This window comes from Puma concolor, chromosome E1 (genome assembly GCF_028749965.1).
Source record: "Puma concolor isolate L17-30 chromosome E1, mPumCon1.1.hap2, whole genome shotgun sequence".
Taxonomy (NCBI): Eukaryota; Metazoa; Chordata; class Mammalia; order Carnivora; family Felidae; genus Puma; species Puma concolor.
This window is the reverse complement of record NC_141680.1, coordinates 18,523,388-18,542,812: the sequence shown is the minus strand read 5'-3', so window position 1 is coordinate 18,542,812 and position 19,425 is coordinate 18,523,388. Positions and strand designations below refer to the sequence as shown.

General features: G+C 50.4%; 2 protein-coding genes and 1 long non-coding RNA gene across 3 annotated transcripts in view; 1 reads left to right on the top strand and 2 right to left on the bottom strand.

Moving 5' to 3' along the window:
• Positions 1-928, bottom strand: part of FAM222B (family with sequence similarity 222 member B) — a 76,780-nt gene extending 75,852 nt beyond the window's left edge. The window contains exon 1 of the mRNA XM_025917127.2: positions 689-928. The gene's annotated coding sequence lies outside the window, so the exon portion shown is untranslated. The remainder of the gene's footprint in view (positions 1-688) is intronic.
• A 5,583-nt stretch (positions 929-6,511) lies between these two features.
• On the bottom strand, positions 6,512-11,852 carry LOC147574169 (uncharacterized). The gene is made up of 4 exons (XR_015243967.1): positions 11,805-11,852; positions 8,953-11,247; positions 8,755-8,853; positions 6,512-8,629 (listed from the first exon to the last, which is right to left on the bottom strand). It is a non-coding gene; the product is annotated as an uncharacterized LOC147574169 (long non-coding RNA).
• On the top strand, positions 6,730-11,095 carry ERAL1 (Era like 12S mitochondrial rRNA chaperone 1). The gene is made up of 10 exons (XM_025917098.2): positions 6,730-7,012; positions 8,311-8,438; positions 8,544-8,621; positions 9,006-9,052; positions 9,206-9,267; positions 9,437-9,549; positions 9,641-9,889; positions 10,034-10,183; positions 10,307-10,387; positions 10,502-11,095. Exons 1-10 carry the CDS (start codon positions 6,730-6,732, stop codon positions 10,622-10,624), a joined length of 1,314 nt encoding a protein of 437 aa, XP_025772883.1. The 3' UTR covers positions 10,625-11,095.
• Positions 11,853-19,425: the final 7,573 nt, after the last annotated feature.

Below are 19,425 nucleotides of genomic sequence, written 5' to 3'. Positions count from 1 at the left end.
TTGGTGACAATAGTACCATCGGTATAGTACCTACAATTTACAATTTTCATACACAATTTCAATCACGTACATTGATGCTTGCAATAGCCCACCGAAGCACTACATCTTTCAGAGGTTCAGAAAGGTTAAGTAGGACCTGCCCAAGGTTATCTATCAGCTTTATCAATGGTGGACGTGGTTTCGAACCTGTCAGACTCTAAGCCCCTAGCTTTCTTCCCTAGACCCCTCCCAGCTTTAAACAGAGGGCTCCTGACTCCCATCCTCCGCCCAGAAAAGCCCATGACTCTAGGCGACCAGCCTTCCCTGCCTGGATCAGAGTTAGCTTCTTCAGCTCCAGCAAGGCTTTCATCCTCCACCACCCTCCCCCCGCGACCATTCTCTGAAAGAAGCGGAAAGGGAGAGGCGACCGAAAGCTCCTGGGGGAAGGGACGATGACAAACGGGGAAGCGCGGGACACTGCCCCTGCCGTGGGCTCCTTCACTCTGCCGCACTCACCTCCTTCCCTCCGCCAAGCGGTCCAGCCCTGGCGCTGGCGATCCGGCCACCTATGCCCCAAATTCTCCCATCATCACCTCAAACTGTCCCTCCCCCACGCCCCTTCGCCTCCGGCAGGCAGAGCCCACCCCCCACCCCCCTACCAAGTCGAGGTATCCCTCCACCAAGCCACCCCTCTTCCACCATCACTCACTGTCGGTGACTGGGCCCGGCCCTCATGGCTGCTCCGTTGCTGCCCGCCGCCGCCACCGATACTCCACGCCCCGGCCCCTCAGTAGCCGCCGCCGCCGTCGGGACTAGCCGGGAGCCGCTCTTGCGCATGCGCAGCCTGGATTACCGGGGCCCTCTATGGACGCCCGCGCATGCGTAGCCGGAGCCGAGGCGTCTTCTTCAGTGCCTGATGCTCTGCACCCCTGAGTCTCAGGTGGACATGGCCGCTGGCCTCGAGGACCGATTAGGCTTTCAGGCTTCGATGGCCGCCCTTAGGTCCAAGGCCTCTGGGTTACTTTGCCTAGGGTTACTAAACGCTTGGACCTCGATCATAGACTTAATGACACTTCCAGGATTCTGGATCCTACTTGCACTTAAAGGCCCGAATGCAGGTGCTCTGAGGTGACTGATAATGAACTTGGATCTCTTTCAAAAAGACGATCACATCTAGAATACATTGGAGGTAATTGTGTAAGAGGTAATTTTGACATCCCAGAATACACTACTGGCCAGGAGGTGCTCAGAAGGCCCTGGGGATCTTGTCAAGGCGGCACTTAAACTTCTTTGGGACACTGCAAAGTTCAGTCTGTTTATCAAGGGCATACTGTTTATTGGACAGAAATGTTCTGGGCATCTCATATGTGCCATCGAGGAACTTGCAGGCCTATAGTTTCTTACTTTACAGCTCTCACTACAGAGCCTGGCCCTTTTGCAAACTGGTAAACAAAAACTAGACCTTTAGCCCATGGAGACCCAACCATCAGCCCCTAGACCACTGTGCTGCCTTGGCATAGTGGAACAAGAAACTAGGTTAGGGGCGCCTGGGTGGCTCAGTCCTTAAGCGCTGGACTCTTGATCTCAGCTCTGGTCATGATCTCACTATTCATGAGTTCGAGCCCAGCGCGGGCTCCTTGCTGACAGCTTGCTTGGGATTCTCTCTCTGGCCCTCTGCTGCGCTCGCTGTCTCTCTCTCAAAATAAATAAGCAAACCTAAAAAGAAAAAAAAAAATACTAGGCTCAGTTGAGTCTTGGAAATTCAGCAATACAGATTTGACAGCTGAGGGCAATGCACTGCAGTAGAAGGGAAGAGGAGATACAGAACTAAACTCTCTCCTTATCACCATGACCCTCATCCCACCTCTAGCCCAGTCTTACCTCTATAGCCCAGAGTTTGCAGAGATAGGGACCAAGATATAATGTCAGGCAAAAAAAAATCAAGGAAGAGAAGGGGGTTGGAGGAGGAAAGCAGTTCCATTCTTTCTGTGAAAGGCGTTAAATTCTCTGTACTTCTGGAGAAAGAAAAGCTACTCCTGATCCCAGGATCTGATATGAATATTTAAAGTCCTAATCTAAGACTAAGGAAATTTTTTCCTTCTTTGGAAAGAAGCAAGAATAGGCCCTAGAGTAAAGTTTGAGAATGCTGAAACTGGAGTGTCACTAATATTTCTAATTACAGATTACTAATTTAAAATGCATATAATGGAATGCTCAAGTCACTAAGAAATGAGGTTACTCGCTCTAGCACCTAGGAGTTTGAGGATTTTTTTCTCATCAGATGCATGTAACTTTTACGTACATACCTATATGTTGCTGTGGGAAAAGTATATAGATTAGCGTAATCTGTCCCTAGAAAAGCAGATCTACACAAAAGTGCATGCCTCGTGTGTGAACTGCCTCCCATCTCTCGACCTACATACAGTAAAATGTAACTGGTGACAAGAGTAGGGTGGTGGGGCCCAGGACTAATTCCAGAGGCTAGCTCCTAACTTAGAATAGTTGTCATTACTTGCAAAAATATTACCCTTTGGAATGAGCACATTTGGCACCATGGGGGAATTGCAGAGCCAGAAAAGAGGAAGAATTAATATTGACACTATGTTCTGATGAATGGAATACTAAAAAGAAGGCCAAAGCTGACCCTGAATCTTCTGGGAACTGGACTTTCCTAACTCTATCACCACAGTCAGTCTCCTGCTGGAATCTTTGTCCTCATAGAGCTTAGAGTCTAGTAGGGGACATATAATAAAAACATCAAATACTTGAATAACATTTACTATGTGCCAAGCACTGTTCCAAGTCCTTTATACATGTGAATTCTTTTAATCATCACAACAACCCTATGAGGGTACTATGATTATCCCCATTTTATAGATGAGGAAACTGAAGAAGAGAGAAGTTACCTACCTTGGGGCATTGCCCTGGGGCACACAGTAAATAATGGACCTGAGAATCAAACCCAGAAATACAATCTTTGTGCTCACTCTATTATAAACTGCCTTATCACAGGAGGGGAAAAAAAGGGTCCTAAAAGAGAATTTAACCAATCATGGAAGGAACAGCCTCTGGGGAGACCTGGAAGTGAGAAAGACTACCAGGCAATTGGGGGACTGGAAATTTTTCAGTTGAGCTGAAAAAGAGGAACGACAAGAGACGAGACTGGTGGAGGCGCTTGGCTGGCTCAGTTGGAAGAGTGTGTAGCTCTTGCTCTAAGGGTTGTGAGTTCAAGCTCCACGATGGGTGTAGGGATTACTAAAAAAATAAACTTTAAAAGAGAGAAAGTGAGAGATGAGATCAGCAAAGTCAGTTACGGCCAAGTTAGTTTGTACTTTATTCTGAGGGCAGTGAAGCAAAGGAGTGACTTGTTCAGATTGGGGCCATGAGAGGTTGGTGAGACTGTGAAGACTCTTAATGAGGCTCATAGAGCATTTCAGGCTTTGAAACAGGATCGTTGCAGGTAGTGATAAATACTATGAGGAGGTGACATTTGAGACCTCAATAGGGGGCAGAAGCCAAATCTAGAAGAACAGAGAAGGCAGGAGTAGCAGATGTAAAGGCCCTGAGGCAGAAATGAGCTTGGTATATTCAAAAGATGGAAAGAAAGCTAATGTGCTGGCAGCCTTGAGAGTAGAAGCAGGTCTCAATGTATGCAAGGACACTGGATGAATCTAGTTGTAATAGGAAGCCATTGAGGGGTTTTAATCACATCCTTCAATTGCTATCTCCTTAAATCTCTAAAATCCATCTGTGTCTCTCCACCATCTTCACTGTATTATCTTAGTGAGAAACACACAATGACACCTAGTTAGAAAAGGACTTCCAGGGGCGCCGGGGTGGCGCAGTCGGTTAAGCGTCCAACTTCAGCCAGGTCACGATCTCGCGGTCTGGGAGTTCGAGCCCCGCGTCAGGCTCTGGGCTGATGGCTCAGAGCCTGGAGCCTGTTTCCGATTCTGTGTCTCCCTCTCTCTCTGCCCCTCCCCCGTTCATGCTCTGTCTCTCTCTGTCCCAAAAATAAATAAACGTTGGAAAAAAAATTAAAAAAAAAAAAAAGAGAATAATTCATGTAACAAGGTGCCGGAAGGGGTAAAACAATTAGCCTTAAGATAAGGACATTTATTGAGAGCCTACCCTTTTCTAAATCCTACATTGTTCCAAATCCTAGATTCAAATGAACACATGATATTAGGAAGATGTGTTTGTTATTATTTTCTTCATTGTACAGATGATGAAACTGATGCTTGGAGAGTTGAAATAACTTGTCCAAATTCATACAGCTGATAAGTGGCAAGCTGACATATGAACCTAGGCAGTCTGTTTCATCTGATTAACCTCTCTCCTAATCTCACAAAATACAAAATTCCCCCGCAATATCCTTTGAGGGAAAATCTCTGGGAAAGAAGAGAATTAATAAGGCACTTTGACTGACATATTTCCTCTATGTTTTCATGATAGCCCAGGGATTCTTTCAAGGTGTTACCTGTTGCCAGTGCTGTAGTACTTAGTATGTGTTCTTTGGGTGATTTTGCATTTATTTAATTAAACTCTTCAACCACTGCTTAACCTGAAGTTGCCCTTCACCCTAATTACAGTTGAAATGGCATTTCACCTTATTGTTGATGAAAAAATATTCATATTTTTCTGATTGCCAGCTGTCCTATATTTAGTGATATTTTGTTCTTTGGGCATATGGGTGCCCAAAGAACATCCAGAATATCGTGTTCCAGAAAGGTTATTTCTTCCACTAACAGAGCAGGCAGCCTGAAAGCTGGAGCCTGGCGCTATTTGCAAACCATCAGTGCTTTTGGCTGCCCAGTCTCTGTCAATCCTGTGTCACTCAGGGCTTCTCTGGACACTCCACTGCCATTCCCAAAAGAGCAGCCCAGTCATCTGGTTTCCACCATCCTCCCAACAATCCTCTCCTTTCTGTCTTATATCATCAATTTTCTCCTCTCTACCTTGTCAATGCCATGAGCAAACAAAAAATCTCTGATCTTAAAAAAGAAAAGCCTTAGAGGTGCCTGGGTGGCTCAGTCCGTTAAGCATCTGACTTCCCCTCAGGTCATGATCTCACGGTTTGTGGATTCGAGCCCTGCAGGGGCAGGCAGGCAGGCAGGCAGTTGGGCTCTGTGCTGACAGCTCAGAGCCTGGAGCCTGCTTCGGATTCTGTGTCTCCCTCTCTCTCTGCTCTCTCCCTGTTCATGCTCTGTCTCTCAAAAATGAACAAATGTTAAAAAAAAATTGTTTAAAAAAAAAAGCCTTTAACTCCACTTCTCTCTCCCCCCTTTCTATTACCATTCCCTTTTGCTCTGCTCCCTCAGAAAGATCTTATATCTTTTTTTTTAAAGCTCTACAGCCTGGGGTGCCTGGGTGGCTCAGTCAGTTAAGCATCCATTAACCCTCAGGAAGCTTGATTTCAGCTTAGGTCATGATCTCACAATTTGTGAGTTCGAGCACCGCATCAGGCTCTGCACGGACAACATGGAGCCTGCTTAGGATTCTCGCTCCCCACCCCTCTTTACCCTTCCCTCACTCTTGCTTACATACACTCTCTCTCTCTCTCAAAATAGTAAATAAATAAACATTAAAAAAATAAATAAAACTCTGGCCCAACCCAACCTGGGGTTCAAACTCACAAGCCTGATACCAAGAGCCACACACTCTACTTACTAAGCCAGCCAGGGGCCCCCACCTCTCATTCTCTCTTCAATACACTCTATTTAGGTTTTCACCCAGACCACGATACTAGACAGTTCCTGTCAGGTCACTAACAAATGTCTCTCTCTCTCTCCCTCACCACCCTCCCACCACAGTCCCCAGGACACAAGTCCTGTGATAAGAAGCTTTTGTCCATTTTCTTCATTCATGTATCCCCAGCACCTGGACATGGCCTGTACATAGCATATGCTGAGTAAATCCCCATTCCCCCAATCCCCGCCAACATCTCTCTCTCTCTCTCTCTCTCTCTCTTCAATTTCAAGAGTTTAATCCAGAGGCTTCAAAGGATGAATAAGGCTTAAGGCCACAAACAGCTAAGATATACCAAGTTTTGCAGGCCACTGAATCAATCTGGGGAATTGTAGGTGACTAAGCAGCTTCTCCCTTCACAGACCCTCTTTTTTCTCCAGAAAGGAATGGTCTCTGAGATGAGATGGTTATGGAGGTTTACAGAAGGGAAATCGCGTCTGCTGCTCCTCGGAAACACAGACCTACGGACTGACTACTCCTTGGGTGGCAGTGGAGGCCGCTGCCGACCGCTAGACCAAGCCAGGGGTGGCACTGGGAGAGGATCCTGCAAGCCTGAGGCTAGAGAAAACCAAAAAGGCCCTTAGGGGGACAGCGGAACAGCACCCGCTCCGACTTCCACGACCTTTCCTCCTTAGATGCGTCAGTTTCTCCAGCCGCGATAAGTTTTGCGCTAAGAGAAAGATTTCTGCCTCTAGGCCTCATGGGAGATGTAGTCGCCCAGGAGGCAGGGCTAGAAGAACCTTTTACAAAACTTTGGCAGGAGAGGAAGAAAGCAGCCTGTGTATAGGAGTCCAAAACAATCATCATGTTTACACAAACTCTAAATACAGATTTTCCTTAGCCTCGGTCAGTCTCCAAAGCAGTTTCTCCTTCATCCCACCTCCGGCATCCCGTGCGTCTCCGCTCTCTGGGCCAATCTAGCTCTCTCGTGCTCGCTTTTCCACTGCTCTATTCACTCTTAGGTGCGTTTCTGGCCAGTTCCCGGAGTGCCTTGCGGCTGTAATGGCTGCTCCCGGGCGGCGCGCTGCTATGTTCTTTCGGGCGGTGTTAGGGGTCCGGCAGTTGGGCCCAGACGCCGCGAGGGGGTGGGTGACCGGCCTCTCCTCGCTCTTGGACTGTCAGCGGAGGTGCGTGTCTTGTTTCGCGGGCGCCGCCTTCTCTGGTCCCCGTCTGGCCTCCGCCTCTCGCCGATATGGCCAGAGCTCAGCCTTGGACCGCTTCCTCGGACTCGCTCAGCCAGACAGTTCGTTGACTTCTCATCCTCCCGCCGTGTCCATACACAGAGGTAAAGGGCCCAGATAGATTGTCCCGGACTGTCACAGTTTTAGCATTTAAAGTTCCGAGTCAGGGAAACTCTCTGGGGATATCATCTTTGGTCTTATATTATGGAAAACGATCTCGAGGTCCCCAAAGAGAGGCGAGCCGTGAAGGATCTCACAGGAGAGAAATACCAGGTTCTAAAACTTTTGGAGCCAGAGGATCACAATCAGAGACGCTTACAAAAAGCAGGAGATTGAAGGGCCATGGGCAAAGCACAATTGTGGCTTTGGGATTTGGGAAGCAAACTCGATCCGATTAGTGCCCATCTACTTGTCAAGAGACTGAGTTACACCCAGGAAACAGCACTCTCTGATCTTCAAGTAGCATAGACTACAGTCTGGTGGGGAGTCTGGATACAAAAACTGGTAATTGTAATGCATAAGGGACTCCTACTTAGAAATACTGAGAAAGCTTGCAGAGCCTTCATAACACCCTTAATAAGGTGAGACTGTCAGAGCTGGAGGGATTTCTCGCTTTATCTGATCTAGATGTACTTTCATACATGTACATAGATTTACCTGGCACAACTACAGTACAGTTCCACACAGTAATTGAATATTAAGTGCCAGGCATTGTGCTGATTGTTTTTACACAATTGCCAAAAGAAGGTTATTTTTTTTTTTAAGTTTACTTATTTATTTTGAGAAAGAGGGAGACAGAAACCTAAGCAGGCTCCATGCCGTCCGTGCAGAGCCCGATGCTGGACTTGAACTCACGGACGGTGAGATCATGTCCTGAACCAAAATCAAGAGTCAGATGTTTAACTGACAGCCACCCAGGTGCCCCAAAGTTGTTTTTTTTTTTTTTTTTTTAATGTTTATTTATTTTGAGAGAGCAAGCAGGGGAGGGACAGAGAAAGGAGAGAGAAAGAATCCCAAGCAGGCTTTGCACTGTCAGTGTAGAGCCTGACAGGGCTTGAACTCACGAACTGTGAGATCATGAGCTGAAACCAAGAGTCGGGCTCTTAACTGACTGAGCCACCCAGGTGCCCCATCAAAAGAAGGTTATAAGTAGGTGTTGTTTAATATTATCTCCATTTTACATGTGAGAAAACTAAGGGGCTTAGAGAAGTTAGAGAACTTAATAAAATTACATAAACAAATTAACGGGCAAACTAAATCTCAAAGCCAGGTCTCAGCTTCAACATGGTACACTAATCTTATATTCCTTACTTCCTCTGTGGGTGGGTAGGACTGAGTACCTGACAGGATCCATATTGCATTACCTCTCACTCCCCTCCTTCCCCCCCCCCCCCCCCCACAGATGAACAGGATCTCCTCTTGGTCCATCGTCCTGATATGCCCGAGAACCCCCGGGTCCTACGAGTGGTCCTCCTGGGTGCTCCGAATGCAGGGAAGTCAACACTCTCCAACCAGCTGCTGGGCCGAAAAGTATGCTCAATCTTTAACCCCCTTTTCATCTCTCACTTCTTTTCTGTTTATGGATTGTTCTAGAGGGATCTGGGATTTCACTTGGGACTTCTTTGTTTCTGGCAGGTGTTCCCTGTCTCCAAGAAGGTGCACACCACTCGTTGCCAAGCTCTGGGGATCATCACAGAGAAGGAAGCTCAGGTGGTGGGTACCTGCAAAGGGAGTCCAGCAAATAGGACAGAGGGTAAACCTAAGAGGGTCCCCCTTACAGTTAGACATGAAGAAAATGATGTTTAGGTTCATTTCTCCATTAGGCCTCATGCAGTTCTCTCTCTACCTTCCACCTCTGGCATCTAGTCAGAAAGATCTCATTCCCTCTTCACTCCTTTCTAATCTTCCACATATTCACAGTCATCATCTTTCTCTTGGATCCCATCTAGAACCAAAACAAAGCTGGAGGGTGAAAATCTAAAGTCAGCTTGGCCAAGAGTGGGGGCAGGCTCCTGACATCAAGGATGGCCTTTCTCTCGCTCACCAGTCATAAGTGTTCCATCTGGGGGGCTGGGCATCTCTCTTTCCTGATTTTAGATTCTACTTGACACACCTGGTCTCATCAGCCCTGTTAAACAGAAAAGGTAATAGCTGTGGAAATGGGTATGTAGAGGGAAAGGTGTTGAGGAGAGGGCGGGGAGATTCTGTCATAGGGACTGGAAAACCCCCTTATACCCTCTTCCTCATCAGGAGTACATCAGTCATAAAACCCTTCCTGACCTATGTTTGTCCCTCAGGCACCATCTGGAGCTTTCTTTGTTGGAAGATCCGTGGAAGAGCATGGAATCTGCTGATATGGGTTAGACTCATGATGGGAATCTGAAGCCCAATTTACATGGTCATGGCCTCTCTCATTCCTGGTAGTTTGGGGGATGGGGGTTGGCCAGAGCCCATATCATGGGTCTTTTTGGGGGGTGAAGAAAGAGTGGTCATATCTTTGTCCTCCTCCCCACCCTGCCAACTTCCAGTTGTGGTTCTTGTGGACGTCTCAGACAAGTGGACTCGGAACCAGCTCAGCCCCCAAGTGCTCCAGTGCCTGACCCAGTTCTCCCAAGTCCCTAGCATCCTTGTCATGAACAAGGTGAGCACCACCTACCTGAAGGAGGGGTCTACTTTCCTCTCAGGTGCCCATCTCACTACCGCCCCACCCTCTGCCCATCCCCCATGCCCAGGTAGATTGCCTGAAGCAGAAGTCCATTCTCCTGGAGCTCACAGCAGCCCTCACTGAAGGTGTGGTCAACGGCAAGAAGCTCAAGATGAGGGAGGCTGTTCGCTCACAGGCCGGCACTCATTGCCCGGGCCCCGCAGCTAAGGGCCCAAACACACAGTCTGTGGGAGGCCCTCAGAAGATTGGCTGGCCCCACTTCCAGGAGATCTTCATGTTGTCTGCCCTAAGCCAGGAAGATGTGAAAATACTAAAGGTCAGTTGGCCTTGGCCATAGCCTGTCCTTTGATTTCCACCATATGAAGACAAGCCTCACAGTTCCTCCCGGAAGTAAGAGTGAGTAGGTAGGAAAGTCTTGGTTGGGACTGAGCTGCCCCACGTACCCTCTCTGTACCCACAGCAGTACCTCCTGGCACAGGCCCGGCCAGGACCCTGGGAGTTCCACAGCGGAGTCCTCACCAGCCAGACACCTGAGGAGATCTGTGCCAACACCATCCGAGAGAAGCTACTAGAGCACCTGCCCCAGGAGATACCCTACAATGTGCAGCAGGTGCAGGCACAGTGAAGGGGTCTAGGGGCTCTTCACCAGCCACATACCCAGAATAGGCTATCTGGGGCCCAGAGAGGTAGGGGTATAGGCCTGTCTGACTAATCATGGTATCTCCCTGTGCAGAGGACAGTGGTGTGGGAGGAAGGGCCAAGCGGGGAGCTGGTGATCGAACAGAAGCTTCTGGTACCCAAAGAATCTCATGTGGTAAGCTGGATTAAGCTTGGAGAAGGGACTAGGGGTCTATTAAGCAGGGGTTCTCCTCTAGCACTTAGAGCCCCGAGAGCAGCCTCATGGCCCTCTCTTTTGCTCCACCCTCAGAAGATCCTCATTGGTCCAAAGGGGCACTTGATCTCCCAGATTGCACAGGAGGTGGGCCGCGACCTCATGGACATCTTTCTCTGCGATGTTCGGCTCCGCCTCTCTGTGAAGCTTCTCAAGTGACCACTCTGCTGCCTCTCCCAAGGCATCAAAGCTGCTGGCCGGAGCCACTGACCAGAATGGTTCCTGCTCAGACCCTGCAGGGACTGGTAAGGGGCATGGACACTTCCTGACTAACTTGACCTTGCTTGAGTCTGCACAGCCCCTGCCTGGCCATTTTTCCCGTTGAAGGAAGGAACCGACCTTAGCTCAGTTCTCAGGTAGTTCCTCTGCCTCGGGCCTCCGCTGCTTAGGTCTAGAAGTTGGTTCTTTGGTGGGAACAATACCACACTGCTTCCAGCTGGCAATGAACCCAGAGTTTCTCTCTCAGGTGCCACTTGTTAGCAGAGAGGTTTTTTTTTTTTTTTTTTCTTATCCCCTCAGTTCCTCTACCTTGAAACCATGTGTAAGGACTTATGGGTCTTAAGTGAGATAGTGCCTCTCGCCCCATCCCTCCCCCTAGTCTCGAATTCCAATAAAGTTGAAAGACAAGCATACTGGTTCTCATCTTTATTTCTTTAGAATAAGAAAGAGAAAACTTAACCCGTTCCTTCACCCCCACCCCGTTGTTTGAGCTGGAGTCTCCCTCCCTTCCAGTGTTCCAGTGTTCCGCTCCAGGGTCCTGAGCTCTCTTCTTGGCACGTTTTCTGGGTGCAGCAAGAGAACCGTTACCATTACTAAACTCAGTAATGGTAACGGTTTCCTCGCCATTCCCAAGTGTCTTGGCGGTCAGCAGGCTGTGATAGGCTGAGCGGCGAGCCCCGTGGGTTTGCAGCATCCCCTGCCCTCCTCGTCTGGCTCCAGAGCTGGGGGTACCCGGACTAGTACATCATCTATACTGTAGTATCTCATCACAAACTTACAGTATATGATGATATCCCAGCCAGGATCCTGCAGCAGGCACAGGGGACTGTGGCAGGGAGAGCCAGGGGCCGAGGGCAGAGCAGGATAGGCCAGTGCTAGACACCCAGATCTCCCCCTCCCTGGTCCATAGCTCCTGAGCCGGCAACCCCTTGATACTGTGGTCAAGGGCGGCCCAAGTTGCATAGGCAAGGGGACTGGCCTGGAGAACCCTGTAAAGCTCAGGTCTGTTGAGATCTCCTCGGGGACCCAGCACCAGAATTAAACCAGAGATGATGTAATGAGGCAGAAGCTTCCCTGTGGTCACATCAACAAGCAGACAGGCCCAGGAGAGGGCACTTACCTGGAGCTGGAACTGCAGACTGTGGAGGCCTTTAGAGGTAGGGAGGCCCTGTCCTTGCCTCTCCACTCAAACTGCTTGCTTTTTAATCCACTGGCCCCTCCCCTGGGTGGGGCACTTTCCCGGGTTCTAGAGAGCCCCTCCTCTTAACCCTTTCCCTGCTGGACCCCTTGGAACAAGGGTCTCTATCCCCTCTCCCTATTAGGCCCTTTCTAGTATCCTTGCTAAGGTTAGGGTCTGTGCTTCGCTCCTATCCCCAATGAAGTTGGTCATCTATCTGCTGGGCCTGGGCAGAGGGAGAACAGACCTCCCCCTCCCCCCCATCCCTGGTGGAGGCTGTTGTTGACCATGGCAGTGGCAGCAGCAGTGGTGGTAGTGGGAATGTTAGTTGAACGTCTGTAAAGCAGGGAGGGTCCTGACAGCTGGATCTCTGAATTCTTGGGAAAAGCTCTGGCTTAAATTTCAGTTCCCGGGCCCCTGCCTATATTTATGTTGAGCCCAAGGAGACTAGACTTAGGCAGTCAGACCTCTTGCCCACCTCTGCCATGGCAAGCTTTCCTGGGTGTGGGGCCGGGGGCCAGGGTGGGGCTCTGCTGGTGATTTGAGGGCAGGTGAATTCCAAGCTCTTCTGAGAGCCAGCATGAGAATGGGTAGAGGCCTGGGCACCTGGGTGGTTCAGTCGGTTGAGCATCCGACTTTGGCTCAGGTCACGATCTTGAAGTTCTCAAGTTCGAGCCCCGAGTTTGGCTCTCTGCTGTCATCTCAGAGCCTGCTTCAGATCTGCTGTCCCCCTCTCTCTCTCTGCCCCTCCCCCGCTCACTGTGTCTCTCTCAAAATCAATAAGCTTAGGGGCACCTGGGTGGTTCAGTCGTTTGAGCATCCAACTTCAGCTCAAGTCATGATCTCACAGTTCGTGGGTTCGAGCCCCACGTCGGGCTCTGTGCTGACAGCTCAGAGCCTGGAGCCTGCTTCGGATTCTGTGTCTCCCTCTCTGCCCCTTCCCTGCTTGTGCTCTGTCTCTCTCTCTCTTCCACAAAAATAAATAAACATTAAAAAAAATTTTTTTAATAATAAACTTAAAAAAATTTTTTTCAAAAAGAGAGAGAATGGGTAGGGGCCTGTGGAGAGCTCAAGACTCAGTGAGAGCCTGGCAGTATTCGGTTCTCTTGCCTCTGGGGAAGGCGAGACTCCTGGAGTAGACCCTTCCCTCAAGCAGGGTCTCTGTTATTTTAGACCCCATACTGGAGGACATATCTGCTTCTCTGCTCCCCCCCCCCCAGCCCCCATCCTAGACAGTCTGGTCTGTATGCTGGGAGGCAGTTATACCCTCCTCTGCAGGGGCAGATGCAGCCAGGATGGGGTGTGGGAGGAGAGACCAAACCCTTTAGTTCCTTGGAGGTGTTGTGCTTCCTGCTGTCGCAGAATGTTGGCACGTGCTCTTCCCTCTGTTTTTTTGTTTTATTTTGTTCTGGGGTTTTTTAAAAGATTTTTTTAGGGGTGCCTGGGTAGCTCAGTTGGTTGAGCGTCCAACTTCTGCTCAAGTCGTGATCTTGTTGTTCATGAGTTTGAGTCCCACATCAGGCTTGCTTCTGTCTGTCAGTGCAGACCCTGCTTCCGATCCTCTGTCCCCCTCTCTCTGCCCCTCCCCTGCTCATGCGCTGTCTCTCATTCTCTCTCTCTTTCTCCCCCCAAAAATATTTTTTTTTTAAGTTTATCTTCGGGGGGGATGGGCAGAGAGAGAGAGAGAGAGAGAGAGAGAGAGAGAATCCCAAGCTGATCGCATGGAGCCCGACATGGGGCTCGATCTCACGAACCGTGAGATGTTAACCTGAGCCAAGATCAAGAGTCAGACACTTAACCGACTGAGCCACCCAGGTGCCCCAATATTTTATTTTATTTTATTTTTATTTTTTTTTAATTTAACGTTTATTTATTTTTAACGTTTATTTATTTTTTTTTTTTTCTGGGACAGAGAGAGACAGAGCATGAACGGGGGAGGGGCAGAGAGAGAGGGAGACAGAATCAGAAACAGGCTCCAGGCTCTGAGCCATCAGCCCAGAGCCCGACGCGGGGCTCGAACTCACGGACCGCGAGATCGTGACCTGGCTGAAGTCGGACGCCCAACCGACTGCGCCACCCAGGCGCCCCTAACGTTTATTTATTTTTGAGACAGAGAGAGACACAGCATGAACGGGGGAGGGGCAGAGAGAGAGGGAGACACAGAATCGGAAGCAGACTCCAGGCTCCGAGCCATCAGCCCAGAGCCCGACACGGGGCTCGAACTCGCGGACCACGAGATCGTGACCTGAGCTGAAGCCGGACGCTTAACCGACTGAGCCACCCAGGCGCCCCATATTTTTTTTTAAAGTAACCTCTATACCTACCATGACTTGAACTTACAGCCCCAAAATCAAGAGTTGCCTGCTCCACCGACGGAGGCAGCCAGGCTCCCCTCCTTTCTTGTCTAACTCCTATTCCCTCTTCATCTGTAAGTATCACCTCTGCAGGGAAGCCTTCCCTGGCTAGTTAACTCTCCCTGTTATGGGCTCATTTATTTGTGTGATTATTCACTTTAGCAAGTAATCATGAGAGCCTGGTTTGTTCGCCAACGTATCTCCACCACGGAGTAGTGGCTAGTAAATAAACATGCGTGTCAAATGTCTGACATGGAGCTAAGCTCAGCGTGATGTGGGGGAGGAGAGAAACTTTGGCCTGGGGAGACCGGCAGACAAAGCTGTAACTCCCAGGCGAGCCTTCTCTGTCAGACCCTTCGTGTTCTGTCCACAGCAATAAGCACGGTCCTCAGTCCCGAGCTGTGAGCTGGGTGACTAGCCACTGGCAAAGCACTTAGCATGAGGCTAGTGCTGCCCCCAGGAGGGACTCAAAGAAGCTAGTTCCCATCTCACCTCCTCCCCACGGGGGCTCACCGAAGGCCGCAAGTGATGAGCAACAGCAGGGGTGGGTGAACATCCGAAAGTTTGTGGAACATTCTTTTTTAATTTTTAATTTCAATTTTATTATTTTTAAGTAATTTCTACACCCAGCATGGGGCTCGAACTTACAACCCCAAGATCACAAGTCACACACACTACTGACTGAGCCAGCCGGGTGGCCCTCATAGAATATTCTTAAAAGCTGCTTGAGGCCCTTGAGAGAGCCCAGGTTTAAAAATAACAGGCCCAGGGGCGCCTGAGTGGCTCAGTCGGTTAAGCATCTGGCTCTTGGCTTTGGCTCAGGTCATAATCTCACGGTTCATGGGTCTGAGTACCGAGTTGGACTCCACGCTGACAGTGGAGTCTCTGTCTCTGTCTCTGTCTCTCTCTCTCAAATAAATAAACTTGAAAAGAAAGAACAGGCCCTGAGTGACAGTCCCAAGTCCACTGCATCCAGCTCTGTGACTCTGGACGGAGCGCTCTCAGCTTAGTTCCCACATGTGTAAAACGGGAGCGGGCCACACCTATCTCACATGGTGGTTACAAGGATGCTGTGAGTGCCCATCTCAAACTCCCAGATCTGACCGAGCACCTGTGCAGCCAGTGTCCGGTTCCTTCCCTCCTCCTTTCCTCTGTCGCACTCACTAGCTGCGTAACTAGAGACAAAGTGCCACTTCCCTGGACTCTGGTGGCAACACATAGCTCCCCGAGTTGTAAGAATTGAGAAATATGGCTGAAGAACCTTTACAAACCCAGGCACTCTGTCCAGGTGAGAAATTATCGCTATGTCTGCTCCTTGCCCCCTTTCCTGTCCTGTGACTCCTGCTGCCACGCCACCTCTACTCGGAGACCCCACAGACAATAAGGCTTCACGCACCAAGGCCAAGATTTACGCCACTCATTGCTTAGGCTTCTGCCTAGTCCCTGCTTAGTCCCAAGACCAAGGGTGAACATGGGCAGAAACCAGGGTCCTGGAGGTAGAAAAGAGCTATCTCAGCCAACCAGAGATCCTGTGGCTGTGGCCCTGGCTGGGGTGGAGGGTGCTGCCATCGGGGTGTGGGCTGGAACAGAGTCTGAGCCTGGGTGGGGTAGTCTGGGGACCCTGATAAGCAGACTCGGGGCTATCAGGGTGGAGGCCTCTGCTTATCAGGAGCCTGCAGGGGCCACAGTAGGACCTGAGGACACTGCCCGCCCAGAGCTGTCTCCTGGATGGCTGCCCTTCCATCCCTCTGCCTCCTTTCTGCAAGTCACATGGAGACGCTGCCCCTTCCCTGGCCAGCATGGCGATGGAGGGCACAATCCAGGTCCTTGGACGTGGTCTTGCATTCCAAGAGCTTTTGCTTCAGATCAAGAAGCACGACTTTCCTGAGGCCAATGTGGACTGGTCTGGGAACTTTGCCTTCTCCTGTCTAATTCCAGTCCCTGCCACGGTAGCATCAAGCCCGTGACTCTTTTATTCTGACCTTCTTTGGATGAAGTCCTTAGACCACATGGTGAATAACAAAGTTAAGGAGGGTCAGATCTGCAAGAATCCTTCGAAATCATGGAATTCAAGTAATCCATTTCTGTAGGAGAGGAAACTGAGGCCCAGAGAAGGGGAGAAAATCACCCCCAAAGCCTCAGGGTTCCTCTACCTCTCAGCATCTGGGAACCCATGACCCTAGGAAAAACAGGAAGGCAGCAGCAGAAACCCACAGACACGCAGACACACATGTGCACAGCACACGTATGTAACGCCCACATATACAGAGACATATACACACAGAGATACACAGCACACATACTTTAAAAAATAGATTCAGCTAGTAAAATTACTTTTTTCCTAAGTTTATTTATTTTGAGAGAGGGAGAGAACATGAGCAGGGGAAGGTGCAGAGAGAGAGAATCCCAAGCAGGCTCCACACTATCAGCGAGGGGACCGATGCAGGGCTCGAACTCAGGAACCGTGAGATCATGACCTGAGCCCAAATCAAGAGTCGGATGCTTAACCGACTGAGCCATCCAGGCACCCGAATTTTTTTTAACGTTTATTTTTTGAGAGAGAGAGAGACAACGTGGGTGAGGGGCAGAGAGAGAGGGAGACAGATGATCGGAAGCAGGCTCTGCTTCGACAGCAGAGACCTCTATGCGGGGCTTGAACTCACAAAAACCGTGAGATCATGACCTGAACCAAAGTCAGACTCTCACCTGATGGAGCCACCCAGGTGCCCCCAATTTTATTTGTGTTTAAGATTTTATTTTGTATTATTTTATTTTAGAGCGTGAGGGAGTGGAGAAGAGCAGAGGGAAAGAGAGGGAGAGAAAGAGAGAGAATCTTAAGCAGGCTCCATGCTCAGCACAGAGCCGGATGAGGGGCTCCATCCCACCACCCTGGGATCATGACCTGAGCCAGACACTTAACCAACTGAGCCGCCCAGGCCTGAGTGATACAGTAAATTGGGAGATGAGGCAGGACTACAACTACTCTCTAGACTCCAGACTCTGCGTTCTGTGCACAAACTTGCTACAAATGAGGTTGATTTTGTGCGTGTGTCTGTGGGGCCTTTTTGAGTTTCAAAGGCAGCGGAATCAGACCTGAGTTTTGCCACTTACCAGTAACGTCTTTCTGAGTATTTTGCTTCGTCTCTCTGCGTCTTGGTCTCCTCATCTCTGAAATGGGGGATGACCGGGGCGCCTGGGTGGCTCAGTCGGTTAAGCGTCCGACTTCCGCTCCGGTCGTGACCTCACAGTTCGTGAATCTGAGCCCCGCATCAGGCTCTCTGCTGCCAGAGCAGAGCCTGCTTCAGATCGGTCTCTCTCTCTGCCCCTCCCCCACAGGCACACACTTTCTCTCTCTCCCCAAAATAAATAAACATTAAAAATAAAATGGGGATGACAATAATTCCTACCTCACAAGATCCTTGGGAAGATGCAGTGAAAGAACGTGTAGGAAGCCCCCCCCAACAGCCATCAGCCCAGAGCCCGACGCGGGGCTCAAACTCACGGACCCCGAGATCGTGACAGCTGAAGTCGGACGCTCAACCGACTGAGCCACCCAGGCGCCCCTAGCTTATTTTTAAATAAACTCGACACCCAGTGTGGGGCTTGAACTCACCATCCCGAGATCAAGAGTCACATGCTCTAGTGCTCTACCGGCTGGCTCTACCAGCCAGGCCCCCCCACGTGCAACCCCTTTGTAAGCCTCTTCCCCGGCAGGTCCAACCCAGCAATAATCCTCTTTCTTCTGACTCCTACAGCTTGTGAGCCAGGCCTTTGCGTGGAGCTCACAGGCCCTGAAATCACACATCATCCTTGGCTTGAACGAGAACCTGTTGCTTTTCTTCCAGACCACCTGCCCAGGATGGGCTCAGAGCCAAAAGGGAAAAGCTTAGCTCTGGATTTGTCAGACCCTGGACTCCCGTCACTACCTGCTACGTGTGCCTGGGCCCTTGCCCTGCTCTCGGAGCCTTGAATTCCTTATCAGATAAATGGGCTTAAAATGTTTTCTTTTCCTGGTTGTTGTGTCGATGAAATGCGACAGGAGAGGTGAAAATTTCTAAGAAGAGCCTGGCTCACATATTAACAGGGGCTCAACAAATGCCAGGTTCCTTCTCTTCTGGCTTTGCAGTGAGCTTTCCCCACTTGCCCGCCCCCTTAAAGGGGCATGTACCCGTGGGCACGTGCGCTCACTCAGACACCTCTACGGACGCACACGATACTGCACCCCTGCACACCCGCCCAGGCACAGAGTGAGTCAGAAATAGAAACTTTCCAATCAACACCTCCCTAAGTCTGTTCACCAGCTCCCACTTCCTATTCTCTGGGTCAGTGGGAACCCCCATGTCCAGACTCGGGCCACGACCTCCAGTCTGCAGGCACAGTCATGAAGGGAGCTATTGGATGGGAAAAGATCACCAGGGAGCCTGGATGTCCCTCCCTCCTCAAATCCTTCCCGCCATCAGCCAGACCCTTATTTCCCTCCCTCCCCACCAGGACAACCTGTCTGCCTCACAGCTGCTGTGGAAGAGATAGGCAGCCTGGATTATCAGGCCAGAGGAGGCTCCTCATGACAGTTCCCCACGCCCCCCTCCCTCCGCCCCCTTCTCCAGGCAAAGGTTCCAGGGCCCTTAACCCCCTCTGTGCTGGGCCCTCAGGCCCAGGGACTAGGAATAGCAGGGAAGGGGGTGGGCCCTGTGCCCCCGTATCCGGTTCCCAAGGCTGAAGTCATGAGCACAAGGGCATAGGGAACAGCATCACCTGTGTCCTCCAGGAGCCCAGTCTCCATACTGGGCCCTCTTCTGCCCATCCTGGGTACGTGGCAGCCTTAGGTAAGGAGGGACAGCCTGGGCAGGTCTCTAAGGGCTTACACCAAAGGCCCTGTACTTTTTACTCTCCCTTCCCAAGGCTGGTTCCCGGCTCTGGGGATGGAGGCCTGGCTCCACTCTTAGGGTCCACTGGCTTCAGGGCAGATGCGAATGCATCACCCCTCTCCTTCCACCCCTACATCCCGGCCCCTTCCTCCTCTCCAGCATCCTTCAAACCCCTTTCAGCAAGGCCCCTGCCTGTTTTCCTGCTGGCTGCCTTTCCCCAGGCCGCTCTGTTCATCTCCTCAGGCCAGCCACCGTCCCTGACACTAGGGCTAGCCAGGATCAACTCCTAGTTGGGCCCTACTGCAGCCAGCCAGGCCTCCCTTTCCTGAAGGTCAGCGGGAA